This window comes from Cuculus canorus, chromosome 1, assembly GCF_017976375.1.
Source record: "Cuculus canorus isolate bCucCan1 chromosome 1, bCucCan1.pri, whole genome shotgun sequence".
Lineage (NCBI taxonomy): Eukaryota > Metazoa > Chordata > Aves > Cuculiformes > Cuculidae > Cuculus > Cuculus canorus.
The window spans coordinates 68112793-68129308 of NC_071401.1; the positions used below are offsets into that span (position 1 = coordinate 68112793).

The following is a 16516-nucleotide window of genomic DNA, read 5'->3' on the forward strand; positions in this document are numbered from 1 at the left end:
CTTTAACATGATTGAGGGGATAAAAAGATGTGTTAGTTTTTAAGGTATTTTCCATTCTCTGTGCTGTTTCAAGAATAACCTGGTAAGGAATGAGTGAGTTAACTGTTTCAGTATATCAGAAGTTGTGTAGTAGGAGTTCTATGCTGCAGCTAAACACTTTTGATATTTATAATTTTCTGTTACTTCTGTGTATAAACTACTCTCCCAAACTCTGGTGAAAAAATAAGTGTGTTAATCTAATTTTGTGTTATGTTGATGTAAAGTGTTTTTTTAATCTAGTTTAGTATTAAATCTACTTGAGTTTTCCTCTCCCCACCACGCCCCCACCCCTCCACCATACATGTTGTGGAAAGATCACTGTAATAACTAGAATGTTTACATTTTGAAGCAGTCTCTTCAGAAGCAGTTTTCTACATTTCTTCAGAATTGCTTTTCTGATTTGTTCTTTGAAGAACTTGTAAGGATTTTCAGAAAAACAATGGCTTGCACTCTTTCTGGTCATGGCATCATATTTCTTAATTGAAGTTGTTTTGCTTACTGTGTTTGCTGACACAAAACAGGAATATTTCTGTTTTTAATTTAATAGATCCCTCAGCTGATGAATTAAGGCGGCTAATGATGTTGCACGGAGGCCAATACCATGTGTATTATTCCAGATCAAAAACAACTCACATCATTGCCACAAATCTTCCAAATGCCAAAATAAAAGAATTAAAAGGAGAAAAAGTAGTTCGCCCAGAGTGGATCATGGAGAGGTAAGTTTAGATCTTCTGCTTTTGGAATTTTCCCCTTTGGGATAAAAAAAAAATCTGGAAAAACGGCATTATAGAAGATTGCATTTAGAGACCACAGTTTAGTTTAAAATAACAGCCCTTGCAACAGCTAAGTTAAAATACCACTGTTACATTGAAGATATCCTTCTTGGTGATTGTTCCTTAAGAACTTCACTAAGCACATTAAAAAAGTCTCAGGCATGTCAGGAAACTGAACATTATCCTATTGATTCCAGTTAATATCCAGTGAATTGAAAGTGCAAAGTGATTGTTTTTGCATAAGTTTCATTACGTCTGTAAATAAGGTAAGACCAAACGTTTTCATAAAATAGAAATCAATCCATCTTAAAAATGTATTATGTTGTGACTTTGTAACAAAGCAAAAACGAAATCTAAAAAAACCTACACAAGTTTTATTTACAAAGAATTTGTGTTCTTTGGTTCGTCCGTGCACTGGAATATACAGGAACAACTCAAGTTGTCCTTGGGTCCTTGAAAAAGGTGATAGATTTTAATCTGGATTGCATGTGTCTTCTTCCATCTGAGAAACCCATGGGAAACAGAACAGGCAGGAGTATGTTCCAGCAGTCAATCTGTTGGTGTCATGCTATTCTTAACCAGCCTCTTTCCTAGAAGACCAGCAGAAACAGGCGAGGAACTGTTCTACATACACACTTGCAAAATTATGTTTGCAGTTCCTGTTTTCAGATTGCCGATTTTCAGCCCTTTGGCTTCAGCTAGTTCATACCTGTGTGCCCTTAAGTGAAATGTTTTAAACTTTAGTCAGAAATGATAGGTTCCTCCGTTTTAAAACTTTTAATTATCTTCTTTGAACAGTTTTAGGGCCTCACCCCCTTTTTTTTATTTGAAAGATGTGGCTGTTTTCATTGGTGGCATTAAAGCTCAGTATGATTTTACAAAGTTGGTAAAATCATTTTGTATACATTCAGTAGAGACTTGCTGGAAACTAATGTATGAAGTCTCATGATGTCTTGTTATTCAAGTTCTGCATCTGGTTCTGGAAGGCTGGACTGTCAAATAAGTCAGAAGAACTGAGTATAGGGTGATACATGGGGTTGGGCACAAGGAGGCAGGGAACTCACTGTCTCAGTAGAACAGGGTTTGTGTCAGAATCTGGAATAAAGGCTAGTTTCACAACCCCTCATTTTTTTCCATTCCTCTCAACAGTACTGAAGAACACTCATTGGTTGAATACTCCATCTCTGTGTATGGAATATCAAATTATGTTCTCCTCAGTAGATCAGCTGGTGAAAATCGGTGCAGTGGGTGTAAAGATACCAAATTTGTTGAATATTCACATGCATATCATGTTAGTGCAATAAGATAGGTTTGGATTTATTTTTTTTTTAAGTTTGGTTAAGAATTGATCCTAAAATGTTACTGTCATTAATTTCTGATTAAGCAGTGTTGTTAGGTCTTCAGTCTTGTCATCCAGGGTTGCTAAACGGAAACATTGTTTCTTTGTGGAGCTTTGATTTATTTCTTTATGTGCACACATTATGATGTAGTACTTAATTGCATGATCACATGCCATCTTTTTTCTCTATGGTACTTTGCACATTCTCTTCACAGAGAAGGTGGAGTTCAGACTGCAAATTGCTAATTTGGTGTCTTACCTCTGTAACCCTCTGTTCCTTACTTACTGCATGTCACTCGAATTCTTTGTTGATAATGGAATAAATAATTAATTCCTGGTTTTTACTGGTGCTTATCACTACAGCATCTCTCTACTTTCCAAAAATTAATGAACTTATAGCACTTATTACAGTGGCTATTATTTTCATTTTTTATTTGGGAGCCACCAAAAAGACATTAAGTAAACCAAACCAAAAATTTCAATAATTTGGAATATGCCATGTGAGTTATGCAAGATAAGATTTTTTAGAATTAAATGTACGAGGATGGTAAGGCATATGTTGAAGTTCGTTGTTGCATTAAAGCCTTTGCATATTCTGTACTGTGAGCATTCTGAACTGTGGCCTAAAATCAGACTCTCATAAGCCTGTTGTTAAATGCAAGTAGCTCTAGAATTTTGTTTTAATTAGGATCACATAGACATCCTATGGTAACAGTAGTTGCAAAATCCAGTATTGCAAAGTAATGTGTGGTTGCTTTAGTCCTCCCTTTGTTGTATGTTTTTGCTACCTCTATTTCTGCAATAAATGAGGGAAGAGACTTGCAGGCAGACCTCATTTCTAAATCTTTCTTCCTTTACACAACACAATTATGCAGCTTGGAAAGGTTGTTTTGCCATGTCAAATGGAAGCCAAATTAAGGTAATCTGAGAGCTTGACTTTCAAATTTTAATATTCTTTTGACAAACATTCTTCAACATTTATAATAAATTACCTTTTCAGAGATTGACTATAATTAACCACTAAAATGAGTTACCAGTAGAATTTGTGGGCTCCTTATTTTGATTTTCAGATTAAGTGGACCTTTTTCTTAAAGATATGTGTTTATCTAGCATAAATGTGAGGAAAATTGTTTGCAGTCATTTTCCTGGGGGGGGAGGGGGGAGGGAGGGGGGCGGAAATCATATGGTACATCACACTTCATTTCCTTTTTCTGATGGAGATTCAGAGTGCAAAATATTTGAATAAATACAAACTAACAGTCTTAAAACAGTATACAGCCTTCAAAAGAGAAACTATGTCCAGTAGGTCAAGGGGTAGGATTCTTGCAGTCTGTTTGGAGCTTCTGAAACTACATCTGGACTTCTGTGTCTGATTTTGGACTTCTGAGTACAAGAGAGATACTGACAAACTGGAGTGAGTTCAGAGAAGAAGCACCTGTGTGAGTAGGGGCCAGGAGTATAGGATTGATGATGAGAAACTGAGGAAGCTGGTTTTGTTCTGCTTGGAGAGAAGATGAGGGGATCTAATTGTTGTCTTTCATTACCTATATGCAGGTTACAGAGAGCATGGAGACAGATTTTTGTTCAATATGCATTGCAAGACGACAAGAGGCAATAGTTGCTAGTTGCAGCAAAGAAAATTTTGACTGAATGGAAGGAAAAGATTTTGCAGTGGAAGAAAGCAAGCAGTGGAACCGTGCCTAGAGAGGCTCTGTAATCTGTCTTTGGAGATATTAAAAATTTTGGTGGACTCAGCCCTGGGCAACCTGGCCTAACTTTAAAGATAACTCTGCTTTAAACAGGCTAGAAACCTCCAGAGGTCCTTTCCAGATTTTTAGTGATTGTGAATTGTGATCCAGGTAGCATGGAATGGGGAAAGATACTGAATCATGAGGCTAAAATAGGATTCCTGTTGCTTTATCCTTATACAGTTTAAAAAAAAAAACCAAATCAACTGTGTATTGATCTAGTAATGTAGCTACTCCAGTAGCTAAACTCTTAGCATAAACAAGTTCTTAAATAAATGTGGGAGTTTATTGTATTGTAATTGCAGTGATGATTTTGAAATATTACCAGGGTGGTTACTCACCCAGATTCACATGATGATATGAGAAGGAGTCTAACCAGGCATTGTAAAAGCTTAGTTTCTACATCTCCACTTTCTGTACAAGAAAGCTTTGGAAGAGTATTTTTAACTCTGTTTGGCAATGTTTAATGTAAATTATATTCCTTTATGAATGCTATCCATTCATATGTCAAACAGTATTTAATCATTATATTTTTAGAGCTGTTTTTAGTCTCTCATTCCCATAGAAACCATACCAGGTCTCTGTGTATATACCTAACTAGTTTTGATTTATGTAATTGGGAAATGCGATCCCCACTATATTCTTCTTTAATTGCAGCAAGAAAATTCCTAAGGGCTTTTGTTCCATTGTCCAGCTCCCTTGACAGTAGTACAGATTTGAGCTAGTTAAAAAGCACATCTCCAAGAGAAAGCATTCAGGTGTTGAGGAACAGAAAAACAGTATCTGTTGCTGAGATAAATTCTCTTTAAAAATTTGAATCGAATTGTATCTTTGAAACTGAATGCTGATATTAAGCTGCTTTGATATGAGAGAGGTTCCTCTGCTGTAAGAAGTTTCAGCATCTCTGACCCAGCGTTCTATATGAAGAAGAGGTGAAGTATAGGCTGGGAAGACTCTTATCTCTACTGCCAGCAGCAGGCATGGTGGAGAGATGAAATCATGCTGTGATGTATTTTTGAGAGGATTCCACTTTGAAGTCCATGACTTTCCTCTTTAGCAGTTACTGAAGTATGATTGCGGTTTCAGTGGAAGGAAAAAAAAGAAGAGGGAGATGCAGTGGAACACATAGGACAGAACTGAAATGATTGTAGTAGATTTTTGTGGAAGGTCTGTCCAGCTTTTTTTCAGTGAGTTTTCTCACAAGAATCATGGAATTGTAGAACGATTTGAGTTGGAAGGGACCTTGAAGATCATGTAATTCCAAGCTCTCTGCCATGGACAGGGACACCTCCCACTAGATCAGGCTGCCCAAGAAGGGTAATTATACTTTTAGAATGGAAAGAAGTAGTTCCTCTTTAATAGTGAACCACATCCTAGTCGACCTTCGAGTTTTACACAGATTTGCTTAGAAGTCAGATATTTGCATTGCTCTAAAATAAGGAGCTCACTCAGAGTTGTTCAGTTGGAATAGACTGGACCACTTGCCTTTTGGGTTTTTTTGAGTGGGCTTTATTTATTTAGGTTTTTGAAATTAAATATTTGGGGTTTGAGTGCGCCAGTTCGAGAAGATAAATGGATGTAGACAACTGACCAACACAACTGTGCAAATATCTGTTGTAGTACCAGTCACCACATCACAAATTACTTTTCAGTTCAATCCAGTTAGTAGTGGGAAAGGGACTGTGGAAGGGACTGCAAGTATGTATAGCAGAACAGCAAAAAGGTAATGACCAAAGTAGTAGTTTTTTGTACGTGAAGTATTTTTTAGCATAAAAGTCTGGGGTTTTAAAAAATGTCTTAAGTAGTAACTTGTTCCTTTTTTTTTTCGTTTGTTTCAGCATTAAAGCTGGACGTCTCCTCTCATACATTCCATATCAGCTTTACACCAAGCAGTCAAGTGTTCAAAAAGGTCTCAACTTTAACAACGTATGCAAACCTGAAGATGCCGTGCCAGGTCCAAGCAATATAGCTAAAGACCTCAACAGGGTGTAAGTGTTTCTGATCACGTAATGCAGATGCTAATCATTCACCCACAGTGGGTTTGCATTTATCACCTTACAGCATTTTTTAGATTCACTTCAGCTTAATAAGAAGGTAGTTCTCAGGCACTGAAATTTAAAAATAAGTTATAGCTGTATAAATACTTGAGGACAGAATGACAGTTACCTTGACTTCAAGCCTTATCTCTAGTCTTTGGACCACACTCTACTTGGTAATGTGTCCAAGGAATTCTAGGACGTAGCATATCTGTATAGAAGCAACAGGCATATATTAAAGGATTTCAACTTGTGACATTGAAAAGTGAGGCTTTATTTCAGAAAACAAAAATCTGGTGTGATATGATTACTTTTGCTAAAGCTGCCTAGGAACAAATGTAAATGCGTACTAGTTAAGTTCTTTCTTTAGCTTCCTTTAAAAAAAAAAACGCAGCATACCTTATGTATGCTAACACCAAGGTTTAAGTCATGCTTGAGAGAGAAGATGGATTAAAAAATCCAATTGCTATATAAAAAATTCTCCTAAAAGACCTTGGGAAGGCAATAGAACAGAAATCACCAGCAAAACTACTAACTGGCAGAGGAATTAGAATTTGGAAAGAAACTTTAGACTTCAACAGACTGTTCTGTAGATTTTTTTTAAGAGGGTTCCTGCAACTTTTTCAGAAGCACAGGCTTGTTATTGAGAGGCAAGAATCAAAATTATAGAATGGTTGATGTTGGAAAAGACCTCTGGAGATCATCTGGTCCAAAACCACTGCTCAAAAAGGGCCAAGGGTGCTATGCAAGATACTGTACTTCCTGTACAGTGATCTGTGTTCTTTCACAGTGTGCTGATGTATTTAAAATCGAGTTCTGCATAGCTGATGAGACTTTCCCAGGAGTGGAATTTGTATTTAAGAATAAAAAAAATCTGTCACAAAATGAATATCCTAAGCAGTATTTCTTGATCCAGTTTTAAACAATGAGTGATACAATCAGCGTCACCTCTTATTATTGCATTGCTAATGTTTTTAAATGAGAAGAATAGTCAGACTTGCAAACCCATCAATTCAGTCTGAAAAGCATTTGTTTAAAAGTGTGCCCTGTCCACTGGTACTAAATATGTAGCACTGGATATACCACTTTCGGCCAAGCAACTCCTGGAAAATATTATGTATAATATAATATATAATTGTGATAGTCCTAACCAAATTGTTACCACAGTTAATTTGCTTTCTGGTTTCACTGTTATACTGGATAGCTAGGTATTTCCCACCTTCTTTTTTCGTATACTTAAATTACTAGCTTTGGGAGTTGAGAGTGATAGTTGGGGTTTTTTCTGTAGATCAAGAATATGCACAACTCTTGAAGGCTTTGGTTTTAATTCCGCTTAGGGTTTGTTACAGAGGTAATTTTTCTTAATGAATCCTTTGCCTGTATACCAATAAAGTAAATATAAATTTGCGAATGCTGGTGGCAGAATACTTTGTTATATTTGCTTAGAAGATGAAACGTAGTTTGTTTGGGCTTTTTTCGAAAGCTAAGAACATGTTTGGTTTATAGAGCTTGAAAAGATTTTTCCTTTAGAGGAAATAAATCTAACACATTAATCTAAAATAATTTTCTAAATAATGGAAGCTTCCTATGTATACTTTCATTTTTCCTCTCTTTGTTTGTTTGTAGCTAGATAAGGAAAATCTCTTTTGATAAAAAGATAACTCCTTGTGATGGTTTGAATATTCTTGCACCATTCATGCTGTCTGTCTGTGGTAGTACAGTTCTGTTAACAAATAAATAACAGTTGTAATTTGATTCAAAACTGCTGGTCAAATGAACAGTCTTGGAAATAGCTTTTCTAGTGTGAGCATGATTTTAGTCTCTTGATGTAAACTGGTAGTGCTGCATTCATAATATACCTAATCTGTGAGATCTTTTGTACAGCAATGCAATATTTTGTGACAGGAGAGGACATGGTCCAGAGATTTAGATAATTGTCTTGAGAATGTAAAAGGTACTCAAGTGTGTTTGGTAAGTTAGGAAAATAAATGCATAGCACTTGAAATGACCTGTAAATATGTGGTTTTTTATAAAAGATATGGTATTAAATAATCATGTCTGTTTCAGAAATCATATTAAAAAGTGTGAGATGGAAAATGAGATGACACCCAATGGAATATGTAGCTGGAATGAAGAGGAGGAAGAAGAAACTGACAGTTTTGGATATACAGAGCTGGAGGAGATCCTTCCCAGATGGAAACAAAATGGAATTCAGTCTCACAAAGACAATACTGCCGTTTTTAACGGACACACACACACTACCAGTGCCTTAAAAACACAGGATTGCTTGGTGCCATCTGGCAACGATGTTGCAAGTAGGTTCTCTCCAGGCCCTGTGCAGGAAGAAGGGAAGACTGAAAAAGGCATGGTTGACTTTAGAGACTGCAGAACGCAGCAGTTGCAGCAAAGCAACAAAAATACAGACTTTCCGTGGAATCCACATAGGACTATGAGTAATTCATCCTCATCTTCATCTTTGCACAGTAATGCTAAAATAAATGGTGCTCACCACTCCACTCTTCAGGGGCCTTCAAGCACAAAAAGCACTTCTGTACCTACTGCTAGCAAGGCAGCTTCCTTACCTGTGTCCAAACCTTCAGATTATAGTTTTATTTCTGACTTTTATTCACGTTCAAGACTGCATCATATATCAACATGGAAGTGTGAATTGACAGAGTTTGTCAACAACCTGCAGAGAAAAAACAGCGGTGTCTTTCCAGGAAGGGAAAAATTAAAAAAGTGGAAAGCAGGCAGGTCTGCACTTAAAACTGACACAGGTAGATACTTGTTTAAGAAGGTTTTTGTTGAGAAGGTGCCTTCTGTCTTTGTTTGGACATTAAATGTCTTAAGTGAGATGAAGTAGGTTTGTATTCAATATTCATATTACTGTCAGGCTATCTGGTAGACCTTGGTGACTTCGATGCAGTGAAAACTAAAGGATCCAGCTGCTTTTTGGTTTGTTTGGGGTTTTTTAACTTAAAATGTGACTTCATGTGATACTCTGGTCTATACTCAATTCTTCCCTGTAGAAATAATATTCCTGAATTTACCAAGATATGTGGATTGGTTGAGGGGGAGAAAATACTCTCTACATCTTTAAATACATAAGTCTGTAGTTGCTGTATGAAAATCTAAAGGGGGGGGGAAAAGACAGAAGAAAAAACTTGGCTGCTTATAGTTCATTGGGAAAATTTAAAAGATGAATAACTTATGAAAGTGAACTAAAATTTAATTTTTGGGTTTGTTGCTGTTGTTAGTAAGAATTTTGTATACCTCTGGATCTGCTTAAATGGATAGCAATGTCATGTGAGTCTTTGAACCTGGCTTGTGACAGAAATGTTTTATGTCTTTACATCAGGGGCCAGAATGAAGAAATATGTGTAATTCGTGTTGCAAGTATAGATAAAGTATTTTGCATATTTAAAATCTCTCATTTACAGTTTTATTGAATTAAAAGTTTAGGTCTGTACGATCAGAGAGTCCTGTAAGTATTCACTTGTAATCATTGGAAAATGTGCTTGACGATAAATTACTACATCCTAAAAAAATCATAGTTAGATAAACAAATCAACTGATTCTGTGTTTATGCTAGAACACCCTAGTTATAAAATGTCAGCTTATAAACTACCTTAATATGTATTTTTTCTATCAAAGTGTGGTATAAGCTAATATATTTTAGGGTTTTTTATTTTGCCTAGTGTTTAAATAGTTAATGACCATGTTTCAGTTCACAAGTAGCAGCTTCTTGAGCATTGACTTGATCACTTGATTTGTAAATGGGCCCTTTATGAGACAGTTCTTGTTTTCCAAAGAATGAGTTCAAATGGTGAATTATTAAAAACAGGAAAACATTTTTCTGATTAATTGGTAATTAACTCAGGTGTTAAGCAGAACTTTTCACTGGATGTATTGAAGTTTTTTTTCACTGTTCAAAGTATTTGAACTTTATACATAGTTCAAATCCAGAGATTTTTTTGTTAGATATGGCCTCTTCTGATAGGTCAGCAACATAAGCACGCAGACTTGAACTTCTATAGCACGCAACACAAGTATTTCTCATGCTTTAGCAGTGTAAGCTTTTCAGTCTGCAGCTATCGTGTTTATCTTTGTTGAATGTTTGCATAAGTATAAATACAGCAGTGACAAAATCAAGTTGCACAGGAGGTTTAAAACTAATATTGGTGTGCTTCATGAAGAATTAGTGGTAGCTGTTAGTGCAGCTAAGCTATTTTTTGTCTTTTGGAGCAGTCTTCTGATTGATGAGCAAAAAGGAGTAAAGTTCTCTGTTCCGGTTTGAATGATAACATATCAAAATTAGGATCCAGTTCCCACAAAGTGCATTAATCTGCTTGGGTTGGAGGGACTTGTTAGGTAGACAGAGTTAATTACAAAGAAATAAAATATGAACTTTAAGTTGATGCACTGTTTAGGCTGTTTGTCTATTGTTTATGTTTTACATTTCTCTTGAGAATTTTGTAAATGTCTTTTTGGTGAGAAGAAACAAAGATTTTAATGATTTGAGGTGCTAAAAATTTGATGATATTCCTTGATAACTACCTTGAGTAGTACAAAAGTGTATAAATTAGGGTTCAAGTTTTCTGTTGGTGTATCTTCATGCTAGGTAATGTGTCTGTTGCGAGCTCATCCAAGCCACAGAGCTGTATAATGCACGTGGATATGGATTGCTTCTTTGTGTCTGTGGCTATCCGAAACAGACCAGATCTCAAAGGTCAGTATTTAATTCTATATGTTACAGTTTATTCATTTAAGCCTTTAAAACCAGAGCCAAACTTGCACACTCAGAAAAATAACTTTGCATATTTTTCTTTCTTCTGGCATCTTTTATGCAACTTTTGTATTCCTGCTTACTTTATCACAATCCAAAAGTAAGTAGAAGAGAGAGAGAACTTGATTTCTCTTTGCTGTCTTCTTTCAATATCTAAAGTAGGAAGGGAGAAGTAAAATCTGGAGTAACCATTCTCTTTAACGTTGCGCATATCTTATTGAGACTTAAATCTACCGTGTTACACATCAGAGTTCAACTTCTACTTGTATCAAAGTGAGGTTTGGGATTAGGATTGGGATATCCTAATAATTTTCCTGAAATAGGGCAAGGAGCTTTATCTAACCAGAGAAGTAGAAAGGTCAAGGCTGAGAATTAGTTGTCTCTTTGACTGATTCAGCTTTTTGAAGGGAGATGTGCTTCTCCTTCCCTTTTCTGTCAAAGCTTTTACACATGAAGTATTATATGACCTGGAGGATGAATAGTTCAATTGAGATTTAGAAGTCTGAGTTGTGTGGTCATCCGTAGGGCATAGGATGAGTTAGGGGAGCTCCTCAGCAAGTTTTCATGGGGTTTTTTTTTACAACTGTAGGATTCAGAAATGGAGATGCTAGTTTTTCAGTGCAAACACTGAGCTTTGGTAATGCACAAGTGTGAACACTCAGTGCACTGTTGACCATCTGACACCAAGCTATCATAGACCTTGGGAAAGAAGAGTAAGGTATACATACAATTCCTTTGCTCTTTTCTGTCCAAAGGCAAGGAGCAACTGTATTAAAAATACTTCCAGTATGTTTGGGTCTTTAAACTTAATTTGCTGCCAGATTTCAAATTCCATTACTGGAATATAAATAACCTAGTACTTTTCTGCAAATAATTTTTCTGTTGCACAGAAGTCTGCTAGAACATTCAGGACATAACTTCGCTTTCTCTAGAAAAATTATGGAGGTGTTAATGTAACTGAGAAGTCAAAAAAGATTTACTAAAGTTTTGATTTTGTACAGTTAAATAAATAACTGGAACTGAGTGTGTTGGCATGTGTATACTCTTTTAGTTTAGTTAGGCTAATAAACATAATGAAGTATTTAAAATCAGCACAGTGTTTGCTGTGTCTTAAACTAATGAATCATTAGGGCGTTGGTGAAGCTTCACAGCGTCCAGTTATACTTGTTGTTAAAGACAAACTAGCGTGGCTGTATTTCACTCCTTAAAAGCTTTTCTTCTTTACATGTGACTGCAATTAGGATGGCAAATTCATAGTCACAATGCAAAGTCACTTTCATATCTGTTTCCTCCTTAATGCTGTAAGCTATGTAAGCTTGAAAGAAATTATAAAAAATAAAGCAGGCATCTTTATGATCTTACCTTAGTTGTGCTGTTATTAAAATGTAAGCTGTTGTAGATGTTGACAGGCATTTCTTCTCCACAGGAAAACCAGTAGCTGTTACGAGTAACAGAGGTGCAGGAAAGGCACCACTGCGCCCTGGTGCAAACCCCCAGCTTGAACAACAATATTACCAGAATAGGCTATTGAATGGCAAATCAGGTACAGCTATGTCTGTTTGTTTGGTTGTTTGTCTGTATGTTTTTAACTTCTGTTATTTAAGACTTTTACCTTAAAATTATTAATAAAGTGTACAGGGGATAAATTTGGGGTTTTTTTCTTGTGGGAGGTTTCAGAAAATAAATAACTTTAGATATCACAGTGCTCTGTGACCTTAGTAATAGCATGCTTTTGTGACTTCTTGTTAACTCTGCTCAGCATGGGTGAATTAGAGTAATCTCAGGTTTTACTTGCTTTCATTCAGATCGAGTATAAAATATAATGTTAAGTTTTTGTTTAAAATGAGAAATAAATAGAGATTGTCCGGGATCACTTTGTTCTGAATAAGTCTATTCTAGAGAAGAAGGTACAAAATGAATCTTAAAAGGCTATTAAATTTTTTTTACTCTGAAAGTAGAAATGGCAGCACGTGGTCAGTTGTTTGTTTGAAGTTGGCTTTTCAATTGTGTGTGTACAATACCTGTGTATAATTGGTGGTCGTTAAAGCATTTCAGAATTCTGGAAAGTCTGTGGAACTTCGATGAGTTCTGTCTCTCCAGTACTTCATTTACTCAAAACCAGGGAATCTGTGGTAGTTTGAGAATTCCTTGCTCGCCTGCAGTGATTCAGAAATATGTTACTTTCTGTGTCCTCAAGCAGTAGTATGCTAATGTGAACAAAACATTCTTCTGTTAACAAGTATTATTATTTTTATTATTTTTATGCTGCCAGAACTGCATTTACTATGAGAAAGTATATTGCTAAACACTGGCAATTTGTTTCTCTTTTTTTCCTCCACTAGTCAGACTAATTAGCTTCAAGCTTAGATTGACCATAAGTTTGGTAAAAAGTTCATATATAAGAACAAGCTAGTATTTGGTTTCTGGTTAAATTTGGGAGCTCAATTTCTCCCTTTGCCCTTTACATATGCACTTTTTAGCAACCTTGTGGTAGCAAATACTATTGTTACAACGTTTACACCTCAGTGAGTTATTTTGTTGCAACAAGAGGTGGGAAAAGACAGGTTGTTGTTCCATGATTGTTACTGAAATGTTAGTACCTTTAAAAAAAAAAAAAAACTATAAAAGCTTAATAAATTCTGCCAGTTTCCAAAGACATTCACAAACAAGGTATTACATGAAGTGACGCTATTTCATTTCTCTTTTTGCCGTAGTTTTAAGAACGCTTCCAGACTGAGGTAGAATGCATATAGTTTGTGGAACCCACTGACCTTTAACTTTTCAAGGACTATACAGGATGCTCCAGACCTGGCTTCTGCATTGCTGTTTGCAGGGCCGTATATGAGTGTATTACAAGGATAGCTGTGGTTTTTATGGAGTTGTTTTTTCTGTAGCATAGCTTGCGTATGAAGTATTTATTGGTAGTTCAGTTTTATACAGTGACTTCAGAACTTTTATTAGGACCTTACACCGGATAAGCATGTGAGTTCAGACAATCAAGTGACATTTGGAGAGTGAGGCAGCTAAATTATGAAAGTTTAGCTGATATCTAGCATGTTCTTTCTGATTCACAAACTCCGTAATATCTCTTCTACAGTATTTATTGCTTAAGGTACAGCAGGATTCAGCGTCATTGTATAACAGACTCAGTTTCTTACTAGCTTTTTCTGGATATCCACACATTCATTTCTTTAACTCCAGCATCCAGTTTCACTGGCTTACACACAGGCAGGCAGCTAGCTCTTTCTTTCTTGATACTTGGTCTGATTGGGCAACCTATTGTTTTGGTGAAAGGATGTTTTCCTAACACTCTTTGTATAGTCTCTATCTCTTTAGCTGCAGTTCATAATATTTTTTAGGCTCTTTAGTAATTGTTACCTCCATGTACAATGTTTTTATCAACAAAAAAAAATACAACCTGTTGTTTCTGCTTGCATTCTCATAAGTACATGGCTTGTCTTCCTTTTGTGGGGCAAAGAAATTACAGTCAGTTATGGTCTTGGATAAAAAGATGGAATTGCGAGTTAGGCTTTCCTAACGTCACAGTAGCTTAGAAAGTGTGTGTGAAACACTTCACAGCATGTATTTAATTGTGCCATACCAGAGCTAAATGTCGTCCAGTAGACTGAGGTATCACATGGACAGTATGTTTTCTAAAATATCAGAAATATAGAACACTAAATTATGCTGTTAAACATGCACAATTCTGTTTGGGGACATGATTTTATATTATAAATGAAATAAAAAGGTAGTTGGGACCAACTTTGAACATTAGCATGCTTTTACCTCCATGCTTCCACATGGAACCCACTTCATTTTTTGATGCTTCATGCTTTCCAGGCTGTTCTCTGATTTTTGCCTTCTTGGGGTCTTGCTTATTAGAAAAAACGTTCCAATTTTTTTTTTTTTTTAAACCCACACAAGCAAACAAAACAGAAAACCCAAAACCCAACCCTTATGAATCACTTTTGACCAAATACTGAATTCTTCTGTTTCAGCTACTTCTTTTTTTCCAAATTACTTCTTTAGTGATACTGGTTCCTGCCATTGATCTACATTGCTAGACAAAGATCTAGTGTCAATAGAATCTTGAATCCTTTGTGAAAAACTTTCTTTTTCTTGTTTGAATTCATCCCAAAATGTTTAACATTTAAATTTAAAAACTTGCTACCATTCTCACCCTAAATCTCCAAATTGGAGATAACCTTTCTGGGTAGCAGAAATTACTTCTCTACATACATGCCGTCTTTAACATTCATGTTCTAAAGATAGAAGATTAACATATGTTAATCAGGATTCATAGTTTGGGTCTCTTTTCCATGGCCAGGATGCCCAAGATGTGAATGTTTTTTAGGCTTCCTTTCCCTCAACCCTAGTATCTCCCTTTTTCATTCTAAAGAGCAGCAGATTTTAACCATCATATTAGTCACAGATTTATTCTCAGCGATTTCTTTTTCACAGACTTGGGTCCTGGCCTCTGATTTCTCCATCCGTTGCTCCACATTCACCATGTGCCTGTCTAGTTTCCCAGCTTTTGATGAGAGGTTCTCTACCTTGCCTTCCATTGAGGACAATGTGTTCTGCATTGCCCTGAATTTCACATGAAGTGACTCCATCAGCTCATGGGGGGATCTGCTCTGCTGCGATGTGGAAAAAGTCGACGAGTCCAATGAAGATAGACAAGATGACAACATCATCTCAGGCCAGGGCACAGGAAGGCATGGACTAAAGAAACTGTTCTTGTCACTCTTATCTTTATTTGGGGCACAATTTTGCTCTAATTTTCAGTTGCAGACATCTTAGGTAACTTACTGAGCTCATCATACATTAAAATATTTAAGACATAAAAAGTTGCACAAATTTAGCAGAAATTCTGAATAAAAGCAGTTTTTCATATGAGTCAGGTTCTACCCCTGCTGTCTCCACTCATTCATGACAACACTTTCTCTGGTATGTGCACATAGCACCGTGTTTCCTTCCAGTCACATTGTCAGCGTGTAAGTTGTTAGCACCGTGAAATATAATTAGCCATTGCAGTACTCTGAAGAAAACTCCCTGTTTATTATATTACAAAGGTTTATGGTATTAAATAGACTACAGTAATGAAAAAGTACGATAACATACATATTGGGTTTCAAGTAAATAGAATCTTTTTTATCTGTATGATACCTTTTTGGTTTGGTTTGATTCTATTCTGATGGGGAGTTTACGAGTGCGTAGTAGTTTTGTGCATCTAGCTGGTTTTTAAAGGTAATTTAGAGTATAGGCATGTATCTTTCAAGGTTTACATATTGTGGAAACATGAGAAAGGAATAGAAAATGCTTTACTTGGTTCTAATGTTCAGTGTCATGGAATTCTGTTCTAGTACCTAGTATGCAGCTGGCCTGGAGGACTCTAAAAATTTATCTAACAGCATACAGTGAAGTTTTACAGAACTAGGAAATATCTGTCTCGTTTTAAGTCTGGGGTTGCAATATTTTTAATTGTCTTATCACTTTACTCCATGATAAATTTATGGTGTCTGACATTTGAGAGAGGCGGACAGGTCCTAGCAAGAGAATTATTAGGAAGTAATAGCAGAAGTTTTGTCAATTAATATGCAATAAGAGTGTCAAAGGAAATATAAATTTCTAGCTAATGTTTTTTAATTTGAGCTAATTGGCATTCTGTTTTGGTTTTCCTTTTTTTCCCACTTCTTAAAAATTACTTTATGGAATCTAGATTAGTAGAAAATTAGTTTTAAGTAAAAGGTTGTAAGTCAGATAAAAAGACTTGATGTCTTTATTTTGGATGT

At 35.9% G+C, this 16516-nt stretch overlaps 1 protein-coding gene across 3 annotated transcripts in view; it reads left to right on the forward strand.

Annotated features, from left to right (window-relative positions):
• REV1 (REV1 DNA directed polymerase) overlaps positions 1–16516 on the forward strand; it is a 61719-nt gene that overhangs the window by 16271 nt on the left and 28932 nt on the right. For 2 of the 3 annotated variants that reach the window (XM_054063984.1, XM_054063988.1), the window contains exons 4-8: positions 587–755; positions 5738–5887; positions 8003–8712; positions 10557–10664; positions 12148–12264. In XM_054063984.1, the coding sequence (XP_053919959.1) occupies positions 587–755; positions 5738–5887; positions 8003–8712; positions 10557–10664; positions 12148–12264 (1254 nt within the window). Of the gene's footprint in view, positions 1–586; positions 756–5737; positions 5888–8002; positions 8713–10556; positions 10665–12147; positions 12265–15214; positions 15525–16516 lie in introns of those variants that run through there. The other variant, XM_054063993.1, reaches the window with a different exon arrangement.